Below are 25045 nucleotides of genomic sequence, written 5' to 3' on the forward strand. Positions count from 1 at the left end.
GATATATGCTACAGAGGCACACCTCTAAACTGTCCAGCTTTTCACAGAATGTCCAGATTTTTCCCTCACATTTTTCATGTGTTCCTCATAGAATTTGTGGTTTTCTGACAAATTGCTGAGAAGTGAAATCACTAAATAATAAACACACATTTGAGTTCAAAATTCCATATCCTTCAGACAATGCATGTTATTCTAACAGCTTTCTACATTTATAAAAGCAACATTTACAATCTGTCCCTATTTTGGGGCCTTTGTTCCCCATTAGTTAAGGCTTTGTCCACATTTCTTGAGCTAAGCGGTTGAGCGGTATGTACTGGGGGCAGACCAAGTGCAAGTAAAATTAGGTACATTCTGCAAAACTAAAGAAATGCAACTGATTTTCCTTGTATTTCTTTGCTGTCTTGGCAGACTAGCACACCTCTGAGCTTTCCAAAAAAAAAATAAATAAATAAACAATGGAGATTCTCTTTTCTCTCTTCCTTCTATTGAAGAGGACTGATATACTTCGCAAGCTTGGGGGAACGTAAGTCCTAACCTATATACATAAGCAGTTTACATTCAGTGTATTCTTTAACCATTGGCACCACCATATCATATGTATCAACATTATATTCCACATTCATTTTCAACAATCTTTACTATTCACTAGGAATAGTAAGTCAGAATTTGTTTAAAAGAACGTAGACTGTTTCTTTAAGGTCTTCAGTGTTAGCCTGAAAGTTATTAGTCTTATGTTTCTTGTTTAACAAAGTTTCTAACACATTCCTAGCACTGTGCTTATCCTAGGGCTGCAAAAGGCTTAAAGCTTGTTTTTTTCTTGCCTAAACATCACATTTGCAATATTCATTATAGTTGTCTAAAGTACTGTTAACCCTTGCTATTACTTAAACTTGCGTTTATCTGTCTGAACTTCTCTTTGTACTGTTTTATGGCGACTATTTTGATGCTGTTTTTCCTTTTGATGTTTCGTATGTCACTCTAATATGCTCTTCCTACCATACCCACTACATGATAAACTACCACTATCCAACACTTCTATTCAACCCAAATCACTACCATTCTAACTTACATATTCACATCTCACCACAACTTTACAATAACTTTAAAACACTATTCTTCACTTTTAAATATATCCTCACCCAGGTCTATAGTATATACTCGAAGCTTAAAAATTTCGAACCTTATATGTTCGACAACATATGAGTGCAGAAAGGGAATTTTTCCCATTCTGCCTCTATGGAGCCGTTGTCCTTCAACTTCGAACTTTTCAAAGTTCAATCATATAGTGTCGACCATATGACATTCAAACTTTGAAATGCTCAGCAATTTAATAGGGACCCTCCACCCCCATACCCCTCTATTCTCTCTTCACAAACATCTGAGACAGATATCCAAACCCAGACTCGTTCAGCTTCACAATCTAACTCAAATGAAACTCCAAGCAAACATTCACCTGAATCCAGGGCCCAAACATGTTTCCCCACCCTGCTTCCAAAATCCCCACTTACCCACTCAAAACTCACTAAATCATACTTTCATCAATCCTCCACCAAATCACCCACCTTCCAGAAACAGCAACTCTGATTGTTTCATAATTAATTTCAACCTCAGAAGCGTTATAAACAAAGTGAATGAATTGTATGCTGCCCTTGCCTGTACCCACCAGACATAGTTGTCGTAACTGGGACCTGGCTAAGGCCCCATATTAAAGAAGAAGAAATCCTAACCCAAGGTTATAGCATTTTTAGACATGACAGGTTAAATAATGGGATGGAGGCATTGCTATCATGTTTAAAGACTCCCTTAAACTAGTCCAACTAAACTGTACTCCCTCTGACCTCCCCAACTCCGGAATATTAATCACACACCTAGAAATCAATTCCCACAAAGCAATAATAATCATTGCTACCTACTTACCCCCCAGAAACAACCTATCCATCATAGAAAACCTTCTCTACTGGGCATCAACTAACTTCAACCATGAAACAATAGTACTAGGAGACTTTAACCTAGACTGCTTTACCTGCTCCTCTGAAAACCCCTCCAACTTTATCAATGTCTACAAATTCTCTCAAACAATTAATTCTCCCACTCACATCAATAAACATTCCAAAAAATCATTTCTAGACTGGATACTAACAAATAAGGCCAACCTAAGATACCAAGCAGGCTGCCTTCCAGACACACTTAGTGGCCATTCCCCAGCCTTTCTCCTCAGGAAACGGGTTCACACACCTAACAACATCATATTCAAAAACATCCGCAGCAAAAATAACTTCTCCCCCACTATATTTAATTCACTGCTACAGCAATGTGACTGGTCACTGTTGGTCAGACCACTACATCACACCCCCCTAAAATATATGTACCAACTCAACAGTCTTACCGCAATGGAAAAAATGGGAAAAATCCCTGAAGAGTGTTCAGTCAGTTTATAAAATACAGCGCAATGCATTGTGGTGGAAGTCGCAGCCAGTCAGTTTATACAATACAGCGCAATGCATTGTGGTGAAAGTCACAGCCAGTCAGTTTATACAATACACTGCAATGCATTGTGGTGAAAGTCACAGCCAGTCAGTTTATACAATACAGCGCAATGCATTGTGTTGAAAGTCACAGCCAGTCAGTGTATACAATATAGCGCAATGCACTGTGGTGAAAGTCACAGCCAGTCAGTTTATAGAATACAGCACAATGCATTGTGGTGAAAGTCACAGCCAGTCAGTTTATACAGTACAGCGCAATGCATTGTGGTGAAAGTCACAGCCAGTCAGTTTATACAATACAGCGCAATGCATTGTGTTGAAAGTCACAGCCAGTCAGTTTATACAATACAGCGCAATGCACTGTGGTGAAAGTCACAGCCAGTCAGTTTATACAATACAGCACAATGCATTGTGGTGAAAGTCACAGCCAGTCAGTTTATACAATACAGCGCAATGCATTGTGGTGAAAGTCACAGCAATATCACATTTTCATACGAATGCCGCTCGTCCATTATTTCATCAACCTCACTTGTAACTATAACCACATAGTATATGATTTGCAATTTGGGTTTCATATCAGATTTCCTACTTTCTAGCCAACAACATACCATGTGGATGTATTTGTGGTGTTATCGCCTGAATCTCAAATCTTAGCGGATTTGCAATGTATACTGAGAATATAAAGTTAAATTCTGCTTATTTATAAATGTGAACATTAAACATGAAAGCACTTAAGGCTTTGGTGATTTTAATACTACTTTTGCCTGTTAAAATTGTATTTAGTGGATAGGCAGTTTAAACATGTAAAATTACTTAAACAAACAGCTTCTTCATAATGAGCTGGCATGCTGTGCTAATAATACCTTATGTACTCTCCACAGGTCGAGACGGATTTTGATGATTTAACTTCAGAATCCAGCTATGGATCAGACTTCTCGGGGCACAGCAGAGGCCTTACAGCAGGTCGACTATCTGCTGGTGGGGTAAGATCAGAAAATGTATAACCATGTTTGCACAGTATGGAGTATGTTTCTTAAGCTGAAGAACTTAGACATTTCTGTTATACGGCATTGGGGAATAAAGTATTTGAAATGCAAATTAAAAAGCAGTATTGTGCATGTCTATTACCTTATGCAAAGGATGCAGATGTTATCTCTTGAATAATGGATTCAGTTAAAGACAGCTATGTTTAGTAGAAACAAGAATTTAGAAGAAATAACTCTGTATACCATGCTCTGTTCTGAGCATCTTGTCATTTGGCAAATTGGACATTTATGCATATGTACACTAAGAATTTGGATAATAAAAACATATTGCATTCAGATGTACATCTACTCCATCATACAAGTACTGGTTAAATTAAGTTGCCTTGTTGCTGTAATTGTGTTTATTTTACTGATCTAGAAATTGTCATTGAATTTAGTAGAAAGTGATGCTGGGTCACCTCTGCTGATGTACTGCTAACATTTTCTATTAAATACCTTAAATTGTTAATGTAAAAATAAATTATGCATCTCTCTCTCTCTCAGTAATAAAGCTGCATATCAAAACAGCTTTCTCATGTAATCCATGTAGCATAATTAAATGCACGATTTTGGTTACCACCTGTCTTCCTGTATCCCCCTATCACAACATTTTTTTACATTAGAATTCTTCTTTAAAATGTAATAGTTTAACAAATATTCCAGCTGGTAAGTTAAAATGTATAGCCATATCTGGTATTTATTACTGATCTGTTGTAATTGCAAACTATATGGCATTTAAAATTCTGCTATGCTCACACTTCTGAAACTATCACATTTTCATGACAAAAAGTGACATATGAAATGTAGATCTACAAGCCTAACACTGAGGCAAAGACTTTGCAAATTGCAGAATATATGCCAGAGGGCTTAGTGGAAAACAGACTTTTCGCTCTGCATCTGCTGTGGTTGGCAATACATGACTGCAGCTAACGTAATTATGGGGTCAGGCAGTTCAAGTTCAGTTTATTGTGTTGCTGGTGTCTGAGCCCCATTAGAATTAAGGCATAAATAGCAGAATATAAGAAGTTCTTATAGTAAGCACTATAGATAAAATATTATAATCAATTTCTAGCATTTGAGTATTATCATATGCCCAGGTAAGTAAATGGCTTTTGAAGGACTTTTTAAGCTCGGTGGTTATGGGGGAGGAGGTTTCAGAGATGTTGTCTGATAACAGGAGATGGTGCCACAGGTCTCCAGTACACCCTGAGCATCTCCATTAATCTTAGTGAAGAAAAATGTTGGGGTTTACCTGGATTACAGGGAGCTGAGAGCTCCTAAAGACATGGGGACCTACCTCGTTTAGGGCTATATGTTCATGGCAATATTTCAGAGGTGATGCAGGTTCAAACTAGCAGTCAATGTACAGACTGAGAATAATATGGGGTAATATGACAGTAACTACAGTATCTGCAAGTAACCAAGTTGCAAAATTCTGAATTAACTGCAAACAATCAAATTCACTGTTTGGTAGGCCAGTGTAAAGGAAGAGGCAGTAATCAAAATGTAAACCACAACAGAAGCATCCCTGGGGAAAAAAAGCTTTGACACAAGAGATGTTACACAAACAATAGTGACATCATTTCACAGCAAATAATGTCTTATCCGTAAGTATCAGTCTGTCATCAGTAATTACACTAATATTTTACCTTATTCTCTAATACTAACCTGTCAGAATTATAAACAACTGTGTAGTCTAGGCTGAAAATTGACCCACTGACTAGATTGTTTCAGAGAACTACTTGGTAACCAAGGATATCCCTGTGTCACAGACATACCAGCCATACAACCATACCGAATTCCTTGGTAAATACTGGTTTTGAGGGCAAAATATTGGGGTGCCACGAATTCCTGAGTAGCCCCTTTAACTTCTGAAGTTTTTTTTTTAGACCGTTCCTGATGTCACATGCAAAAGACTGTTTACTTAAGAAATGGTCCAGTATTCTTCTTGCATTGATGTTTACTTAATTTCTTATGAATGGCGTTTTCTTGCATTAATGTTTATTTAATTCTTAGGAACAAATGGTCCAGTATTTGTGTACTTAATTTCTTATGAGTGGCACTGCATTGATAGGAATGATCATCGGTCTTTTTCTTGCATTGATGTTTACTTACTTAATTCTTATGAATGGCACTGCATTGAATCTCTTTGATTTCTCCCTGCAGAACTGCTTATATGTATGAGAGAAATTTTTTTCAAGTGTACCACTAATTCCTTTGCAATATTATTAAGGGACTCAATTGGAAAGAGACCTACCTACTGCTGTTATTAGTTTGAATGCAGTTCAGATGAGAGTTTTTTTTTTCTCAAGTGCACTGTTCAGATGAGAGGTCAGGTTTGTTTTATTTCAAGTGCACTGTTCAGATGAGAGGTTTGTTTTTTTCAAGGGGTGTGTGTTTCATTAATGATTACTTAATTCTTAGGAATGAACGATCTGGTACTTGTTTACTTAAATTTCTTATGAACAGTGCTGCATGTCCAGTATCTTTCTTGCATTGAATGGCACTGCATTGAATCTCTTTGATTTCTTGAGAGAAAATTTTCCTTTGCAATGTAGTTCATTCAAATGAAAGGACTCAGTTCGGCTGTTAGTAGTTTGAATGTAAGGGACTCAATTCCTGTAGTTGTGTGTTCGGTATTTTCTTGCATCAAATAGCACTGCTTTGTGTGTGTGTGTGTGTGTGTGTGTGTGTGTGTGTGTGTGTGTGTGTGTGTGTGTGTGTGTGTGTGTGTGTGTGTGTGTGTGTGTGTGTGTGTGTGTGAAAAATGCCCCATTTAGGTACAGCTGGTAGTTAGGGTTACTCAGACTCGAACCCTGTATTTTGGGTACAAAGAGCAAGAGCCTAAATTCTCTACCCATACCACTACTCCTGATTCAAGGAGTTTCTCAACTGTCCAAAGTTTCACAGAATGTTTGGCTCATACTTTTGGTCTGTTCTTAAAATTTGTGGTTTTCTGGCAAATCAGTGAGAACTTAATTCACTAATGATAACCATTTAAGTTTCAGTCTTCCTATGTTTCAGGAAACGCATGGTAACACAAAACATTTTATTCTAGCACCTTTCTAAGATTATTCAAGCAATATTTAAAATGTGTCCCTGGTTTTGGGCCTTTGTCCGCCCCCCCCTTCCCAATAAATTTTGGCTTTTTCCAGATTTCTTGTGCTGCATAGTTTTTCAGGGGGGAGAAAAGTTTAGTGCTGTTTATGCCAAGTCTGTGTGTGTTAGTCGCACAACAGGTAGTATACTTGCTTTTGATGCAGAAGGCTGTGGGTTCTACTCCTACAGTATGTAGATGGATTGCTGATACTGTATGGTGTTGCACTTTTAAAGGGGGTGGATGCTGCAGTCGTGAGAATGTCATCTTTCGTGGAGATACCTAGTAACTATGAACCTGTTATCAGTTTGCAATCCATTCCCTATTGCAATATTACTAGCTTGTTATTTCTTCAATGTAACCATAGACAATGTATTCTTCAAGGGCAGCAGGCACTTTCATTGTAGATGAAACAATGAAATATGAAGTTATTTGCTGGTAGCAACCTCTTCAGTGGTTATAGATCTCTTTAATGTGAAATTATTTAGATGACTTTTGCATTTTCTTTGAATGTGGGTTTCAATGAAATTGAATTTCAAGGGCAGAGAAGTTTTAATGCTGAGTCTGTTTTCATGTTTAGACTGTATTGCTTTGTTTAGCAGATGTCTATTAGTGTTTGTGCTATAAAATGTAAAATAAAAGTTTTGCTATAAATAAAATAAAGCAAACAACTAAAGGGTTTTAGCCACGGTGGTTGGTCTGTATTATATTTTTTGGCTTTAAAATAAAAGTTTTAAATGAAATCTAAATAAACGTATCAGAAAGGCAGTATGCACATTACAGTGTTTATGATAAATTGAGCAACATAACCAAGTAATGGGACACTGGAATGGCTGCAGGGGCGAGGGCTGTGTATGGGGGCTCCCTTTGACCATGATTAAGTGAGGGGAAAGGGAAGCAAACTGAAAGACAGACCCATGCTGCACAAACTCTAGCTACACCACTGATCAATAAGGCATGGAGAATGACTTTTGGAGGTCCTAGCAAGCTATAATATTTTTTTTGCTAAGATTAGAATATTACCTACCATTAAATGCCCTAATTTTACCACAAAACCCACATACTGCAAGTCACCAAAAACAAAATCCTAAGGTTTATCTTCTCCCTTCCCAGTGAACATCATTGCTACACATTTAAAAAAAAATGGTTACCATTTACTACAGTATCTGGGGCCAAATTTTGGTTATCTGTTCTTCAGTTTGCTTTTGAAAGTTGGTATCCCATTATTTCATTGGAGTGGGCAGGTTTATATAATATTGTATGTAAATGTTATGTTAATCAGCGTACAGATTTCTACTTGTTTTTCATGGGCCTTTGTCCAGATTTTTGATGTTTCCAGGTTGAGAGGTATGGTCACAGATGAAGACAGAAACAGATCTGCTGCTGGTGTTGTAGTAGTTAATAAGCAAGAGAAGTCAATTGTATAGTGATAGCAGTAATCAGGCTGTGAAGGAAAGTAAGCACAAAAGATGCTTCAGTAAGTATGTAGCCTACCACAACTTATTAACATATAGCAGAATGCTGATTTCACTTTCCAAATGTTTGTCCCTGTCAGGCATTCACCACGAGGAAATATTCAGTTTATATTGCTATAATAAACAATGATTAAAAACATAAGTAGATGTTTTTTACACTAGAATGCATATTTTATAAGTATTTTTGTAATGAAAAAGCAGCATTCTCATAAGTATGAGAGTAACAGAATTTTACATTCCACATAATTTGATTCAACAGATCATTAACAAAATACAAAATATGGGTACATGGTTTAAAACTTGCATTTTTTAATTAGAAACCCAAATATTTTATCACAAAGTGAGAGATTAATATTATCTTTACTACATGTAGTTTCAGGAGTATTACAGCATAGCCTGAGATTCTAGCAGATCAAGAGTTTATCAAGTGAAATAGTGTAGCACCTTATAAACTAATCACCCCATAATTAAAGTGCATATGAGTTTATATGTGGTATATACAAGAAACAACTTGTGGGGCTAAGTGTGTTTAAAATGTTGTGCCTCCCTCTGGTACCCATTTGCTGTGCCTGCACAAGGACTGTACACATTGAGGCATTATGACAAGGGTTCTACAGGATCATGTTTCTGCAGGATGGAGGTGTTTTAAAACTGGCTTTGTTTTTCAACACATAAGTGGCAACAAGGTCCGTATTTGCCATATGGAATTGCTAAGTCCTGTGCCATCAGTGTTATTTATTGTGAGACATTTGTAGACAACAGTAGTCCTGATAAGCTTTACCATGTTGTTCTGTTATCAAAGTTTGTTGGCAGCAGTCCGAATGTAAAACAATGTCGCAATAACGAGAAAGTAGTTTGTGGGCTCTGACAGTAAGTGAGTCACAGAATTATGTTGGATGCAGACGCAGTAACAGTATAGGATAGAGTTACAGAGAACATCCATTTTCATTATTTATCAGTTTATCTATCCATCTGTCTATTTATCCTTTGTTGACTGCGTTGGTCCAACTAGTCTAGTAGACCCTTTACAACAGACTCAAGGTGGTATTTACACTGAGTAGGGGAAATCCGGCCATGTCTCTATTCCTACTGTCTTTATCATTAAGGGGAGCTGGACAATGTGCCAGGGAAATGAAGATGGAGCCAAGCACTGAGGAGGATGTTTTGCTTTCTATTTCTACTGCTATTGAGGATTCATTGTCTGCAGTTTCTCCTCCTGTGGCTGTTATAACACTGTCAGAGGGCAGTTTGGCCAATTACACCTTGCTGAAACTTATGGATGGAAAGGAGCTAGGAGATGGTAGTGCACTGCCCTGGGCAGGGGCTGTTTTGTAGTTTCTCTTCTATATGAACGTTGATTGTGGATGATACTCTAGCTGGTGGGACCCAGTTGCCTGTTTCAGAGCTTGGTCTGTCTCTTTAGAGGGCCCAAGTAGTTTATGTTGCTGGCCTGCAGGCAGAGCTAATTGAGTTTTGGCAGCCTTTATTTACCAATATTGTGGCAGCCAGAGAGACGCTTGTTGCTGCTAGACTACAAAAAAATGGAGACTTACTGTTAGAAGTTGGACAAAATATGCAGTTTATTTTGACTGATATATTATTTAGGACAAATTAGTTGTGTCTCCGGGCTTTCAGGCTGCTCATATCAGTTCCATTATTCATGTGGAAACTGAAACATTTTGGTACATCATATGGCATGAACAATAGCTCTATTCTTATTGAAATTAGACTGTTTTATACTGCTTGCACTGCAAGGTAAAAGGCATATGCATTGAAATATATCAAATCTTCTGGTTGATAGAGAATAGTTTAGGGTGGTAAAGATTTCTCTATGTCTCTGTTGTATGATTACCACAGGTATTTGGAAAATAATGCTGGTATTTCAGTACTTATTAAATGTGACTTATCTGAGATGTGCAAGTTAAAAATTAGGGATATGCTTTTTCGGCAAAGGTATTTTGTGACAGACCATAAAAAAGAGGTGCAAACCTGGATAGGTAGCGTTCATAGTTTAGCTGAGAGCTCTATGAGAGTGCTTTGTCTAGACAAGGTGCAACATTGAGGGTGTAGATATGGTCTTAGCTATAAATTCTGTAAGAAATTGTCAGGTGACTAGGAACATAGGTTTTCTGGCTCTGTTGAAATGAGTGGCCTGAAGATTGTTTGCAAGATGAGGAGATCGGTGTTGCCCTACTAAAATTTTGTATAGAAAAAAGGAATAAGTGTGATCTACAAAGTTGGCATCATATTTCTCAGTGTAATGTTGACTACAGAATATTTATTTTGCCTGGATTGTTATATTCAGGGTATAGGGGATGAAAGGTGTCAAGGACTTACATATGATTATCAGAGGTAAATGACAGAATTTCATCATGGCAGGGTGACAGGGTATGATATCAACAAAGCTTTTGATAATGCTTTTGATGAACAGATGTTGCTCCCTCTCTGGGCATATGGCATAGGAAGTACGTTTTTTTTTTTTTGTTGAAAGGAATCTGTGGTCATAACTGGGTTAGAGTATTTGTAAATGGATTTGTGGAATTGGATATCAGTGTTGAAAAAGAAGTTTGTACGGGCTGACCAATGACTGGAATCCTTTGTGCTTTGGTTACTAATACTGCTGTTGGTATACTTGAATGTAAGTTGTCAAGAGCCAATATTATTTACGATGGATGTGAGAAGGTGCCACGTGTTTTCAGTTTTGCAAGTGATTTTGTCTTGTTGGTTAACCGTAAAGCTGGGTGATGGAGGCTGTGACAGCTGTTAAACAATGTCCACTTTTAGTTGGATTAACTATGAATTCCCAAACGTGTTAATGATATGGTACCACAGCAGGTCTGGTTCGGGATATTTCCTTTTCTACCATTATGGTTAATAGACTAAGTATTTCATCAGGACAGGGCAGAGAGATTTTGCAACAATGTAAGTCATTATTAAAAACTGTTAAGAATATTGCACAAGCTTGTAAATCTTGTTTTTTTTAATTAATTCTACTACTTAGATAAATTGGTTTATTTGTTTAGGAGGAGATAATGTGTTACACTGCAAACAAAACTGAACCATTTTGGATTTCTTTCTCTCCACTTTGAGGGATACAACTAAATCATGTGACCAGAGGGATTGTTTATAATAAAGAAAATGAATTTGAATTGCCTCACCCTATCATTTGTTTACACCCTCTTCATTTGTATTGGGCCTTGAAAAAAGGTTGCTGAGGTTTCTCAAGATATTGTAGGGCAACGCTTGAAAGTTAAATATGGTGATATTTTTGGTGATGCTGGTTGAAAGAAGAGGAAATACCTGATATCATCAGGGAAACTCTATCAACATTATCAGAAAAGCATCATGTGGCGAGTTACTCTACAGAATTTACCAGACAACTTATATCAGTGGTATGAGACAGTGATGCCACAATTGTAGTATATTTATCCATGGGAACATTTTCCTGGTGAGATCAAGATGGCCATAAGTAGAATGCAGGCATCTTATGTGGGGATGTTATTTATCCATGGGAACATTTTCCTGGTGAGCCCAAAATGGCCACAAGTAGAATGCAGTTATCTTTTGGGGGATGTGGCTATGGAAGGACTTTCTTTGCAGTTGTGAAATAAGTTGCCCATTAAAGAATCCATGGAGTATAAACATCAAAAAGGCGGCTAGGCTGTGTCATGCTTGTAATGTGTAGGAAATTATAACTAAATATGTTTTGTTTTTTTATCTTGTAGAAGAGCCAAATTCTTCTGAAGGAAAAGTTCATTGCTTTGGAAGGTGATGAGCTTTTTTTCTCAAACCATGAATATCGTCTTAAATGGGGTATATACTGTTAAAAGGGAAGATGTTAAGAGACTGGACAGGGTCAGATTTAGATGTGTTTGGCAAATATGGAAGGCATGCCATAATTAGTTATTGTATAACCAGAAATGGAAGCACATCTTTCAGCAAACATTGACTTGTCCACTACCATGCCAACATGGTTAGTGTTTGAGCTCATCCAGACCATCATTTTGGAAGGCACAAAATAGTGAAAAATCTTTTGCAGCGATGTCCTTCCACAAGTTCCGTTTCATGTTCAAATTCAGTTTTATACACATGCTTAAAACTCTAAGCATGAATACATAGGTAAAGATGGTAGCAAGTAAAAGAATAAAACAGTGACAAGATAGGTAAAATAAACACAAGTAAGTAAAATATAATGGCACTATACAAAGAATACAAAGGTAATTCAGTAGCTGTAGTGTGTCAGACCAAGCCAAATGGATAATAATTACAAAAAGCATGTCCTCACAGAAGACTTTATACCACAAATCATGTGAGACTGTCATGGCCAAATTGGTAGCATATTCAAGATGAATGCATCACTGTAAGAAATGGAACATATGTTAGAATATCTTACTTAAGCAAAGGAGCATATGCCACTGACCACTAACTGTCCAAGAAAAGACTCTGCAGCAGTTTATAAATCTTTCACACTAAGTGGAAAATGAAAATGTCCAGAGCTGCAAAGAACATTTAGATGTTGGCCCCTATCCATAATGGAAAAGGTGTGCTAAACCAGGGATGAATTTGAAGTATCCTGTTCATCCAGATTACATCTGAATAGAGTATAGAGAAAAATGATTCCAAAGTGGTATTTTCTATGCTACATATCTATCCCCCCAGTAAGTTGTATTTATATTGTAGAAGAGAGTTAGACCCCTTGAGTGAGTGCTCATGCTGCTGTTAGTCTTGCAGTTGGATAATAGATCTGAGAGGATAGTGTCTAATGACGGTCTGTGCTTGAGGAGGACATAGCCTCTATGATACTGAAAAGACATGTAAGGCTTTGAAATAGTCAGTGCAGTCTGTAGAATTTAGCCACTTGACTTTTTTATTGAGTCCTTCACATTGTGTTAAGTGTTTGGACAGGTATGTACTGAAGGAGCCATTATAATCAGTGATTGAACTAATAAGTGCAACGTACAGTGGAATGATTTCCTCCCTGGACCTAAACACCATACCTTTACTAAAAAGCTGTGCAACAAAAAAGGACTTTCTTACAACAGTGGATATATGGTGATGAAAGGACAGTTTATTCACACAGGTTCCCAGGTCCCTAACTACCAGATAGATTTTCAGGGGTGTGTTATTGATGTGATAAGTTATGGGGAAAATCATGCTGACCAAAGCTGACCAGTATACATTTTCTGGCATTTAATTTTAGTCCATGGTTAGAACACTAGCTTTTTGTTTGGAAAAGGTCCTCATGGGGGAGCTGGGATTGTTAGTGTTGTTTGAAGAGTTTATAATGGCATCAAATTTACAGTCATCTGTAAACTTGGTCAGCCATAAACCCTTAACACTAGCTTTGACCTACAAGTAAATGCCAAAATTGAGTAATCCAAGCTCTGAACACCAGGACACACTACTAGTGACAAAACGTTTGAAGGTGGTACAGCCACCTACCCTAATTTCCTGGGTTCTGTTTATGAGCTAATTTGTTATCCAATGAATTACATAGGGACTAATATTTAGCTGGGAGAGTGGTTTGCATCAAGAGTTTGTAGGTCACCTATGTCCTTATTTATCTCCATAGTGACACTTCTTTCCTTATAGATGAGGCTGGTTAGACTTATAGGTCTATAATTACCCAGGTCCATTGATGCTGTATCTTCATGCAGGGAGGGTGACTCTTGCTGTCCTCCAGTCATCTGGCACAAAGCCTGTTTAGAGGCTGTTATTGAATAACCTCTGTAGGGCATTTGACAGTTCCTGTTTCAGGCTGGCAGTAGGAAGCCTTGTATGTTTTCTAGCCTAATAGAAGCAGTGTTCTTGGCTTTGGAAAGTGCTTTGAGGACTTGCTCTTGGGAGATGGGGTAGATGCAGGTATATGAGTTGAGAATGTAGGTGTGAGTGGGGTTGAAGTTAGATCTAAATTTGTATTCTAGTAGACTGGCTATGTCACCATGATTGGAATACAATATACCATTTACTATTAGCTTTGTGAAGTTCTGGGCATTGTTTCTGAGGTTTCTAACATAGTTGAAAAATTATTTATGGTTGTCTTTTGTCTGTGTGGCAACTGTTTACCTCATCTGTAGCCATACCTCTTAACTGTCCTATTTTTGTATTTTTGGTCTGTTCCTCATAAATTTTGAGATTTTCTGGTAATTCATAGTGGCTCACATTTGAGTTTCAGGCATTATATCCTTCAGAATATACATGCTAATACAAAGCCTGTTCTATCAACTTCCTAAGATTGTAAGAACAGTATTTAAAATCTGTCCCTGATTTTGGGGCTTTGTCCTAGATTTCTTGTGCTCAGATGTTGACGGGTATGTATCTAGTTTTAATTTATTTGCTCAGAAACCTGAGTTTCTTATTAAAGTTGAGTGCTTTTGTCATCTTCAGATAGTTATTATTGCATGCTATGATTTTTTTTGTAGATCCTTTTTATATTTGGGTTCTGCCACAGGGGATTTTTTTTTTTTTTACATTTGTTATTGTATTTACTTCATAGGGGACAGATACATCTATGCAGCTATATTTACATGTGCATAAAATGTTAAAATGTAGTGATAAAGGATTTCACACACACACACACACACACACACACACACACACACACACACACACACACACACACAGTGTGGTCATCAGATTTGACGGGGAGTCATCACTCAGTTTTACTAGATTAGGCTTCACATAATCTCTGAATACTGAGGTATTTGATCATGCTTCTGGATTCAGCCTTATGGGAAATATGACTGATTTATGGTCCAATTTGACTAGGGATGAAATTGCACCTGAGGGGAACAGATCTGCCAATTTAATGAGGAGCAAGTCCAGGATTTTGTCTCCTCCTACTTAGAGTGCTGGCTAACTGTGCAAGAGAGTTTGCATTTATGAAGTCCTGAAATTCTCTGGGCATCCATGTTAGGTGTTGTATTAATCTCTTAGAAGATGGATGGATAGTTGAACTCTCGCAGGAGAATGGTTTTGGCCTAATTCATAGGAAACTCCATACTAGTCAGGTAGGAGCTGTGGGCCAAGGGAGCATAAAAGGGCTCCTATAGTTGCTATAATATGATAAGGGGGTTGTTAATGGTGAGTTTGATGTGAAGTTGATCCAGGCCATTATCCTTTCTCATAAGCCTGGAGGTGAAATTTTGTTTTATGACTATAGAGACATTGCCACCTTTACTGTCTTCATCTAGTGCTCAGTCCTGAACATGTGGTAGGTGTTGAAACCCTGCACTGACGGTCTTGAACCACTTTTCTGTGGTGATGCATATACCAATGCATTTCTGGGCAGACAATGGGCCGGATTCACGAAACCTCCGTGTAAGACTTAATATGTCTTACTCGGAGGCTGCAGTTGAATGGTATGACGTCAGCATGCCATGCATATTCGTGAGGGCATGCTGAATCATACCCAAGTCTAACACGGTCCGTGTAGGAAAGTAGGAGGCGTGTCCGAATGCCGAGCACTGCAAAGGGACACGCCCCCAGAAGAGTCCGAGGCCAGAAAGTAAATACCCACGAGCGAGTCCTTAGAAATGTTAAGGAATACAACACCATACATCCCCACAGACTAAACCCTACTGAAAAATGTGTAAAACGTAAAAATAGCAGTTTCATTTTTTTTTTTATAATTTCAAAAATGTTTGCCCGCATTTGCGCTCGTTTGTGCAGGTTTGCCCTTCGCTCAGCCACAGTTAGCAGACATTGAAAAGCATATAAGATCTACATATGCAAATTAAGCCAAGTAGCAATAGCATAGCGGTAGAGACGTTGGCCAAAGAGGAGGTAGTCACGGTTCGAGCCCCCACAACATCATTCACCATTTTTATTTAAATAAGTATGAAACAATCCCCTGACATATATATATATATATATATATATATATATATATATATAAAACTATAATTTAAGTACAATGTAATGAAATGGGCCATGTATTTGTGAAGAAATCCGACAGAATAATTTATAAAAAAAGGAGTATAATTACTCATAGCTGAGCAGCACTTTAAAAAGCTGCATATGAGTGCCCGTAGGTGAGCAGCGCTTTAACAAGCTGCATATGAGTGCCCGGAGGTGAGCAGAGCTTTAACAAGCTTAATATGAGTGCCCGTAGCTCAGCAGTGCTTCACCCAGCGTAATATGAGTGCTCATAGCTAAATAACGCGTTACCCAGCGTAAGCCATTTGCACAGAGCTGCACAGCGCGCCAACCAGCTCACCAGTGGGCAACATCGGGCATGCTGTATCAAAGCCGCCTTTACACAGACACACCTCCTAGCCTGTCTAGACAGTAGTAAAATAAAAATAGCAATGCCTAGGGTCGAACCCAGGATACTGTGCACCATAGTCAACATACTGAACCACTAAGCCATGACAGTTGTACTGCGAAATACAGTATTAGCATATATATAGGAATTAATGAAAATAGAACCATGACAACGCAGGTTTGCTTTAAGCTGATAAATATCCAAAATGGCCAATCAGAGATAAGTGCGGGAAAACTGGCATATATAAACCCCATAGGTGGGAATACACACCATAACTGATTGTGGTACCCATTTGCAGTCAGGATGGCAGGTGCAGGCGAGGGAAATCGCTTTAGATCACAAAGGTGGGGTGTTGAGGAGTCAAAATATATGGTTTGGCTCCTAGTCCATGATCATGAAACACAACTCATACAGGGCCAGGTTCAATGGGGAGCATACAAGGCAGAGGCATGGAACCGGTTGGCACATGATCTCACCAGTGCCACAGGCATTCTGAGGACTGGTGAACAGGTCCGTCACCACCATCCGGACCTGAAGCGACGTAAGGAGGACCAACTAAACCGTTGGATCCAGGAGGCCTGCCAAATGCCCAATGCCCCACTACTGAGTAAGTATCCATGTAATTACGTATGTAAGAAATGCAATCCTAGCCTATAGTATGGAGAGGTATGTTCCAATATTCCTTCATTTATATTACAGCTGCAGGTGTCCGTTCTGCAAATCAGCATGCCTATGCTGATAGGCTGCTGAGGTTGCGCCACCAGGCAGGTTAGTAATTATTTAGCTGGTATTGTTATAGAATATAAGTGAGACAGATTGTAAAAGAGTTCATTGTAAAAGAGTTCATTGTTGTAACCCAGTAATAAAGGTGAAATAAGCCTAGAATAAAGATTCTGCTAGTATTGTATGATTAGATAAGTGATGCACCCTGGAAAAGAGTGTATTGCAATCCAGTAATAAAGATTAAACAAGTCTCAAATAGAGTTTCCACCTGTATTGTAATATCAGATAACTGCTTCAGACTGAAAATGAGTGGTAATCAATCAACAAAGGATAGACAAGTGTCGAATACATCCTTGTAAATTCTGCCATATGAAATAAGTGAGTCAGCTGGAAAGGATTGTTGTAACCCAGTAATAAATGTTAATAAAGCCTAGAATTAAGTACCATTCTGAAATGTAAATATAAAATAAGTGAGTGTGTGTGAGAAAGACAGTTTGAAGCTACCAAGAAAGCTGTAATAAGTCTGGAATAAAGGTATACTGCAGTCACTACATAATATGAAATGAATGGGACAGCCGCAACCAAAGAGTGTAATGTCTTAAATAAAGTACAGAACATGGACTGTGTCCGTCCCACAATTTGGATATGTTGCTGTACCCTTGCATTATGGAGATAGTATGGTTGTATGAAATGCTGAACATCCACAGTTGTCTAGACCCATGTAAATCAAATGTAGCAGGATGCTGTACCTGAACACAGCCAGATATGAACATATATGAATAAAAATGGAATGTATATTAATGTAGCAGTAACATCCCCATCACCAACATTCCTAAGGTTACATACAGGAAACTGTACTAATACATGTAGGGGATATATATCTGCATCTACTAGGAATGTACAGTATATGTATAGGTAGTGTAAGTTGTTAATGTAATATTTCTCCACCCTACCCTATTTTCACAAATTATGCCATTCCACACCAAACTGGGTATGTGTATTCACAATTAATTCCCATGGACATTTGTCCTGTTGGTTCATACATATCTGCATGTACGCTGATGCATGTGCCCTGTTCACATATCCAAACCTGATGGCCTGTTGCCACCAGTCAACCCTGCATGCTGTTGGAATGTGCACTGTTGTTCTAAATATGCAAGTGTTATGCTTGCTGCTCAATGTTCGGAATTCATGGGTGTTTGGTTAATGGGAATACTGATGCATGTTGTTACAACTAATTTTGAATGGTGTTGTTTGTTACTAACCCAAAATGCCATAAAATACTGCTAAACATAGGACAATAGGGAAGACTGGTTCCAGCAGACACACCTCTCCCACCTCAGCTGGTGAGTGCACCTGGCACCAGTGCCCAGGCCAGGACCTCCTCCTCCGGTGGCCCTGTGCCACCTTCGGGTGAAAGTGCTGCAGGGGATGGGACTCGTCCCCCCCCTCTGTAAGCGTGGCCGGAGAGCCTCCACTCACCCTCCATAGGGTCCGGTCTGTGGTGCTTAGTGAGATCAGGCGTTCTGTGACTGATCCCCTATGCCAGCTCGAGGCGAGAGTGGTGTAACTCACGTGTGTGCCTGCCTGTCCTATCCAGCCCCCAGCACAGCCCTGGCCTGGGCTGTGAAGGCACAGTGGTAACTGCCCATGGGTGGGGATCTCAGTTCCACTGTTGCCATCTGTGGGCTCATGGGCTCGCGATATCCAAACATCCATCCCCGTCAGTTGTGTTTATCCCCCACATGTGTCATACTCCTCCCCTGTATGCGTCTTGTTTGTCTTGTCTGTTAACCTCCCCAACCATACTTACTTCCTGTACCTCACATTCCACTCTCACCTGAAAAAAAAATAAAAAAAGTGCACTCAGTTCCCACAAAAATATTACGCCCCATACATAGCTGCCCAATTCGCACACATGTCCACTGGACATGTAAACTGATAATTCTAATTGGCAGTACAACATATTTAGTTGTCCTCACCCCTCTCTCAGGGGTGGAAGGTTTCAAATTTCACACCAAATTTCAAACATATGCACAGCTGTTGCTGATAAAGAAATGGGCAGCTATGGACCTTCCCTACATCCTTCCTGCACATCCCGAGCTTGTTTTCCTACTGTCCTACCTTCTTTGCGCCCCCTTTTTCACCACTTTCCTATTTCCCCATTTTCTTTTCTTTAAAAGAAAATAGCGCGGGTGTTAGCGGGAGTAAGCACTTTTAAGCAGTAGTCAGCGGGTGTGCGCTTGTGTGCGCTTAGCTAAGCGTAGATAAGCATTGCTAAGCATCGTGCAAACTTGCGCAAACCCACTTACAACTGCTTAAATGTGCCTTAGTCACTCTGTATGACAAGGCCTGTAGTCTGCTCATCAGCAAAATAAAATACCCCTGTCAGTCTCGAACCCCGGACCTTGGAAACACTAGTCTGCATGAATTACCACTGAGCCACAGCAGATATACAAGAACTTGGTGCTGAAAGAAATATACCATGAAATACAAGGAGTGAATGTAAAGGGAAAATAGGAAGGCCATTACACAAAGCTTGTTCTGTGTATCTTTACTTGCAATTCTTGTGGAATCGCATTACATTAGTGTGAGAAGAGAAACAGCCATGCTAGTAGGTAATAATGTTACAGTAGCACCTTACAAACCCCACACAGTATCAGAGCAGGATAAACACTGCCATATTTGAATAGGTAAGAGGCCAGACCTCCCAACTTTGACTGATTTACAAGGATGTCCCTGATTTGCAAACAACTGTTACCTGTGCCCCACTGACTCCGTGTGAAATGTACTAACAGTAGGCAGAAATGTAGGGAATCCCACGTAATGGTAACTGTCAATAAGTTAAAGTAGACACTACTTGCATGTCAGAAATGGTGTAGTAATACATATGCTCAAAATACCCCACAGTCACAACTGCAGAATATCTGAAATATATCACGGTGTATCCCACTAATATGTACCTTTCCCTGAGGCTTGACAAATATATACCTGAGAGCATCTGAGGCCTGCAAGTGTCAGAAATACACAGGCATATCAGCCTGTCTGCTGTTACATACTCTGTGAATAGCTGTAGAATTACTTCCACAAGCATGCCCTTATGTAGGAGTACAACACAGAAATATCAAAGGATGTAGCCATCTAACATACTAATGACAGTATAGCAGTTCACAAACACTGCATGTGCCTGATATTCATAACTGTTAGTACAATATACTTAGTTGTCCTCACCCCTCTCTCAGGGGTGGAAGGTTTCAAATGTCACAGCAAATGTCGAACATATGTACAGCTATTGCAGTTAAAGAAATGTGCAGCTATGGACCTTCCCTACATCCAGCCTGCACATCCCTAGCTGGTGCCCCCCTGACTTCCTGCTTCCTGCTTACAACTGTTTAAAAGTGCCTTATTCACTCTGTATGATAAGGCCCTAGTACTGCCATAGCAACACATTCCAGTAAAGACAAATATCAGGCATTCAAGGAGTGAATGTAAAGGGAAAACACATCTGACACAGATATCCTTCAGAAGGGTCTCACAGAAACGGATAACTGGTGCCAGAGCCACGGCCTAAAGTTAAATGCCAAAAAATGCATAGTCATACCCTTCGGGAAAAACAAGGTTACCCCTAGCTACCAAATAGGTGGCAATCCACTGAGCACAGAAGAAGTTATCAGGGACCTGGGGACCCAGGTTGATAGTAGTCTGTCATTCGACACCCATGTAGCTAAAGTAGTTAGGAAGACCTTCTACATTGCCCACCTTATCATGAAGGGATTCTCATCTAGATCAAGGGAGGTCATAGTCTCCTTTACTCATCACTCATCAGACCAATGATTGAGTACAATGCCCCATTGAATGTATCTGACCCGACACTTGCAGCAGCTGAGAGGCCACAAAGTTCCTCACCAAAAGGATAAAGGGTCTCAAAAATCTGTCCTATGCTGCCCGACTGAAAGAACTCCAGCTCTATTCAGTCGCCACCGCTTGCTCAGAGGTGACCTTTGCCTAACATACAAGGCCATGTCAAACCCAGATTTGATGAATATGCTTCACCTCAAAAATCTAGATCCATCAGAGCCACAAGGGCGGGAGACTTAAACCTTGACACGGCTATTAATAGGACGTGCTGGAGGGATAGATTCATCACCCAAAGACTCCCTATGCTGTGGAACAAAATCCCAGTACATGTGAGGCAGAGCACCTCGCTGGCCTTGTTCAAGAGAAATCTTGACCAATGGATGGGAGATCGCAGATATACCCCAGGGATTACCTCAGTGTCACTGCTCGACAGAGGCACAGCAAAATAATGGGTATAGTTCCCCATACTAAAGGGGTGGCGTAAGCCACAAAACGATGGGCTAGGCTTGTAAATGCCCTCGGGCAGATAGCCTAGTATGAACCTATGAACCTATGAACCTATAAAACACAAAAGCCATAGCAACACATTGCAAGAACTACTGTTGTATGTCAGTTAATCCTCAAATCCCACAGGTAAGTACATACTCCCATGTAAACAGTGTTAGCATTAGCAGGTGTGAGTTAACATACACACTGAGAAGAGTGAACTGGAAGAAGCAACAGTCAGGTTTCAGTACAACATGCATTTCAGTGGCTACAACACAGCGTTAGATATGAGAGATATAACAACCTTCTGACTCGCACAACAGTGTCCACAGCAAACCAGCATGGTCCCCACCTTGCAAAACTGAAAGGCCTATGCCTACCTAACCTATCATTTTATAGCAGTGTCCTGAAATCACAGTGAGAACTGCAATTACCACACAGCAGGCTGCATGCAATTACTAAATGCTGGCCACCAATTGGTGCAGAGGCCATCACATGCACATGTGCAGATACCTACAAAAGCAGCCTGTACTGCCAGTCCACACATGCAATAATATCATTGCAGCAACTGGAGGGAGAGAGAGAGATAGATAGATAGATAGATAGATAGATAGATAGATAGATAGATAGATAGATAGATAGACCAAAAAAAAATAAAAAGCAAGCCAGCAAGCAAGCCAGCAGAAAAAAGCTGTCAGAGACAAAGGTAATGTAAACTACATAATCTAATAATCTACATACTGTGAACCTTCCATATGTGTTAGCAGTCTGTATCTATATGTATATGCATATGTGCATAGGGCCAGGACATACTGCAACTGTTAGTGAAGGCTGGACATACATATGTAGTTGAAGGTTGCTACATGCACATATCAACGTAGGTTGTAGTGTGTGGCATTGAAAACAGCATGCAGTGCAGGTATATGTCATGTGGTGGTGAACTTCTGTGGGACTGAGCCAGTGAGGCTTGCTAAAGCTATACAGCCTGAGGACAGCATAATGCATTATGCACAACACTGTGCAATATCATTACAGAATGGTATGTCTCACAACTGTTTCAGACGTGATATTCACACCATCAAAGGTGGGCAGTCTATGTGCCTACATGTGCATGTATATGTACAGCAATGGATGTTTAGAAGTGTGTGTGTGTGTGTGTATATATATATATATATATATATATATATATATATATATATATATATATATACATATCCATATATATATATATATAAATACATATGTACATAGATAGAGAGGTATATACAGATAGAGCTATATAGATAGATAGAATATGTATATACATATAGATATAATAGATACATACATATATATAGATATATATGTAGATACATACATATATACAGATAGATATGAATGTCTGTAGATATGTGTGTAGATATATATATATATATATATATATATATATATTATATATACATATATGTAGATATATATATATATTTATATATATATATATATATATATATATATATATATATACATATGGATATGTATATATTGATATATATATATATTTATATGTAAATGTATGTGTATATATTGATATATATATATATATATATATATATATATATATATATATATATATATACATATATATATATATATATATGTATGTGTATATATATATATATATATATATATATATATATATGTATATATATATATATTTATAAAGAGAGAGTGAGAGAGGGAGACATGGGGGCAGATGTACTGTAACAGGTGCCTGGTGACCAAGGCATGGACTGAACACCAGTGTTGATACTGCAGTACCATAACCCATTTCAAAACATGTTACCCACTAACCACCACATAGGTGGTTGCCCGCCTACCACTGGAGGTGTCAGAAGGGAACATGGGACACAGGTGTACAATAGCCTCCCCTTTGATATCTACAGTGGTACACTAGTCTTGTAATCTCTGTACATGGTACGTGTCATCACAAAAGGTGTGTCAGCTAGGGAAATGTAAGTCAGTGTACCCCTCTACGCCTCACAATGTCCTATGCAGTATGTACCTCCTATGAGAACTACAGCAAGTGGAAAGGCCACAGACATACCTAACAAAGACTGATAATGCCCTCAAACACATTCCCTATGCAGACTGACTCTCAAAACCACAGCTAGATTGCCTTGCATACTTCCTACACAGAGGTTACCACTGCTGGACATACACAGTTATGTCACACCCATACCAGTTTGCCAACCACCATGGCAATACCTCACAATCCGTCCAGCCTACATGACCTAGGGCCCTAATCCTTGTCACCGCACTAAACAGCACATGCTGGAGGTACAGGTTTCTATACACAAATATGCCATACCCTGGAGTAAACCACCCAGCATTAACAAACAAGGCTCCTTATTAGTAGATGTCATACATACCCCTGATGAATGTTATGGAGATAGGTAATATGCCCTGTGAGTCACCTCTGTGTAACCGTTTCACAGGAGCAAGTAAAGCAAAGGGCAGGGTAGCATATGGATAGGCTGCCCTAGGCCCAGGGCCAATAGCATAGTACCTACCTATGACACAATGCGCACACATGTACTCAGTGCAATACCAGCTATGTGACGTTGAATGAGTGTGACACTGATTGTGTGCAAGGTCTGTAAAGGTGTGATAGCTTAGTGTGAGTTTGTGTCTGTCATGGTAGTTGGTGTCCTTGGTGTGAGGTCAGAGAAAGATGTGTCAGTTATCGGGATGCAAACATAGTAGATTGGCATATGTTGTGCCGTACTTCCCTGTGTACGACTGTGGTGTCCTATCGTAGGCAGAAGCAATACATGTGTGCTCAGTAAGTGGTACTGCTGTTGAATCCAGCTCACACATGAACTGTTGCACTACCCGATGTTGCAGGCCTAAACACTACAGTATGGTGTATGTTCACATTCCCTGGTAACACTGTCTGGTGTGTTTCCTGTAGTCTGCACAGATTACATACCTCATGCATAGGTATCTGTAAGTAGGGGCACACAGTACTATAAGGTACACAATTAATGCTCATCTGTGTTGTTATACATTTGTTTGTTGTATGTATGTGTAATGATGCCTGTACCATGGCCGCAATCACATGTGTGTTACAGGGTATGTGTGTGTACCTGGCAGCATGTATACTCTGTGACAGCAGTATGCTGGCTATAGTAACAACTGTGCACATATGTCAGGTAGGGGTATGGCATCAAAGACTAGGGTGGATTACCATTGAAACTGTAAATGTGCATTGCATTCATTGCACAGGATGACAATATTCTTCATCCATTAGCTTGATACATACCCCTAGTGTGAGGTTGTGCATTGAATCCCATACAGTGTGCCGAGTGCTTGTGTAGTTTGTTGTATGGAGTGAGGCAGGCACTGTCAGACAGTTGTGGGCTGAGCACTGATATGTGGTATCGAACATCTGTATCCCCTGATAGACAGACAGATGCTATATATGGCAGTTAAGTGATATCAGTACATTAGAATATTAAGTGTGCCACATGACTTTCTCACATATTTTTCTTTTCCTTCCAGGGTGATGGTGCATCAGCGAAACCCACTTTATACAGCAGCAGAGAATCAGGAGATCCACCAGAGCCTGGTGCAGAATTACTGTGTGCTGT

General features: G+C 39.3%; 1 protein-coding gene across 3 annotated transcripts in view; it reads left to right on the forward strand.

Moving 5' to 3' along the window:
• LOC122804506 (synaptotagmin-like protein 2) overlaps positions 1-25045 on the forward strand; it is a 3492381-nt gene that overhangs the window by 2581669 nt on the left and 885667 nt on the right. For all 3 annotated transcript variants that reach the window (XM_044074423.1, XM_044074432.1, XM_044074438.1), the window contains one exon: positions 3368-3469. In XM_044074423.1, the coding sequence (XP_043930358.1) occupies positions 3368-3469 (102 nt within the window). The remainder of the gene's footprint in view (positions 1-3367; positions 3470-25045) is intronic.

This window comes from Protopterus annectens, chromosome 1.part1, assembly GCF_019279795.1.
Source record: "Protopterus annectens isolate FY-2018-M chromosome 1.part1, PAN1.0, whole genome shotgun sequence".
NCBI lineage: Eukaryota > Metazoa > Chordata > Ceratodontiformes > Protopteridae > Protopterus > Protopterus annectens.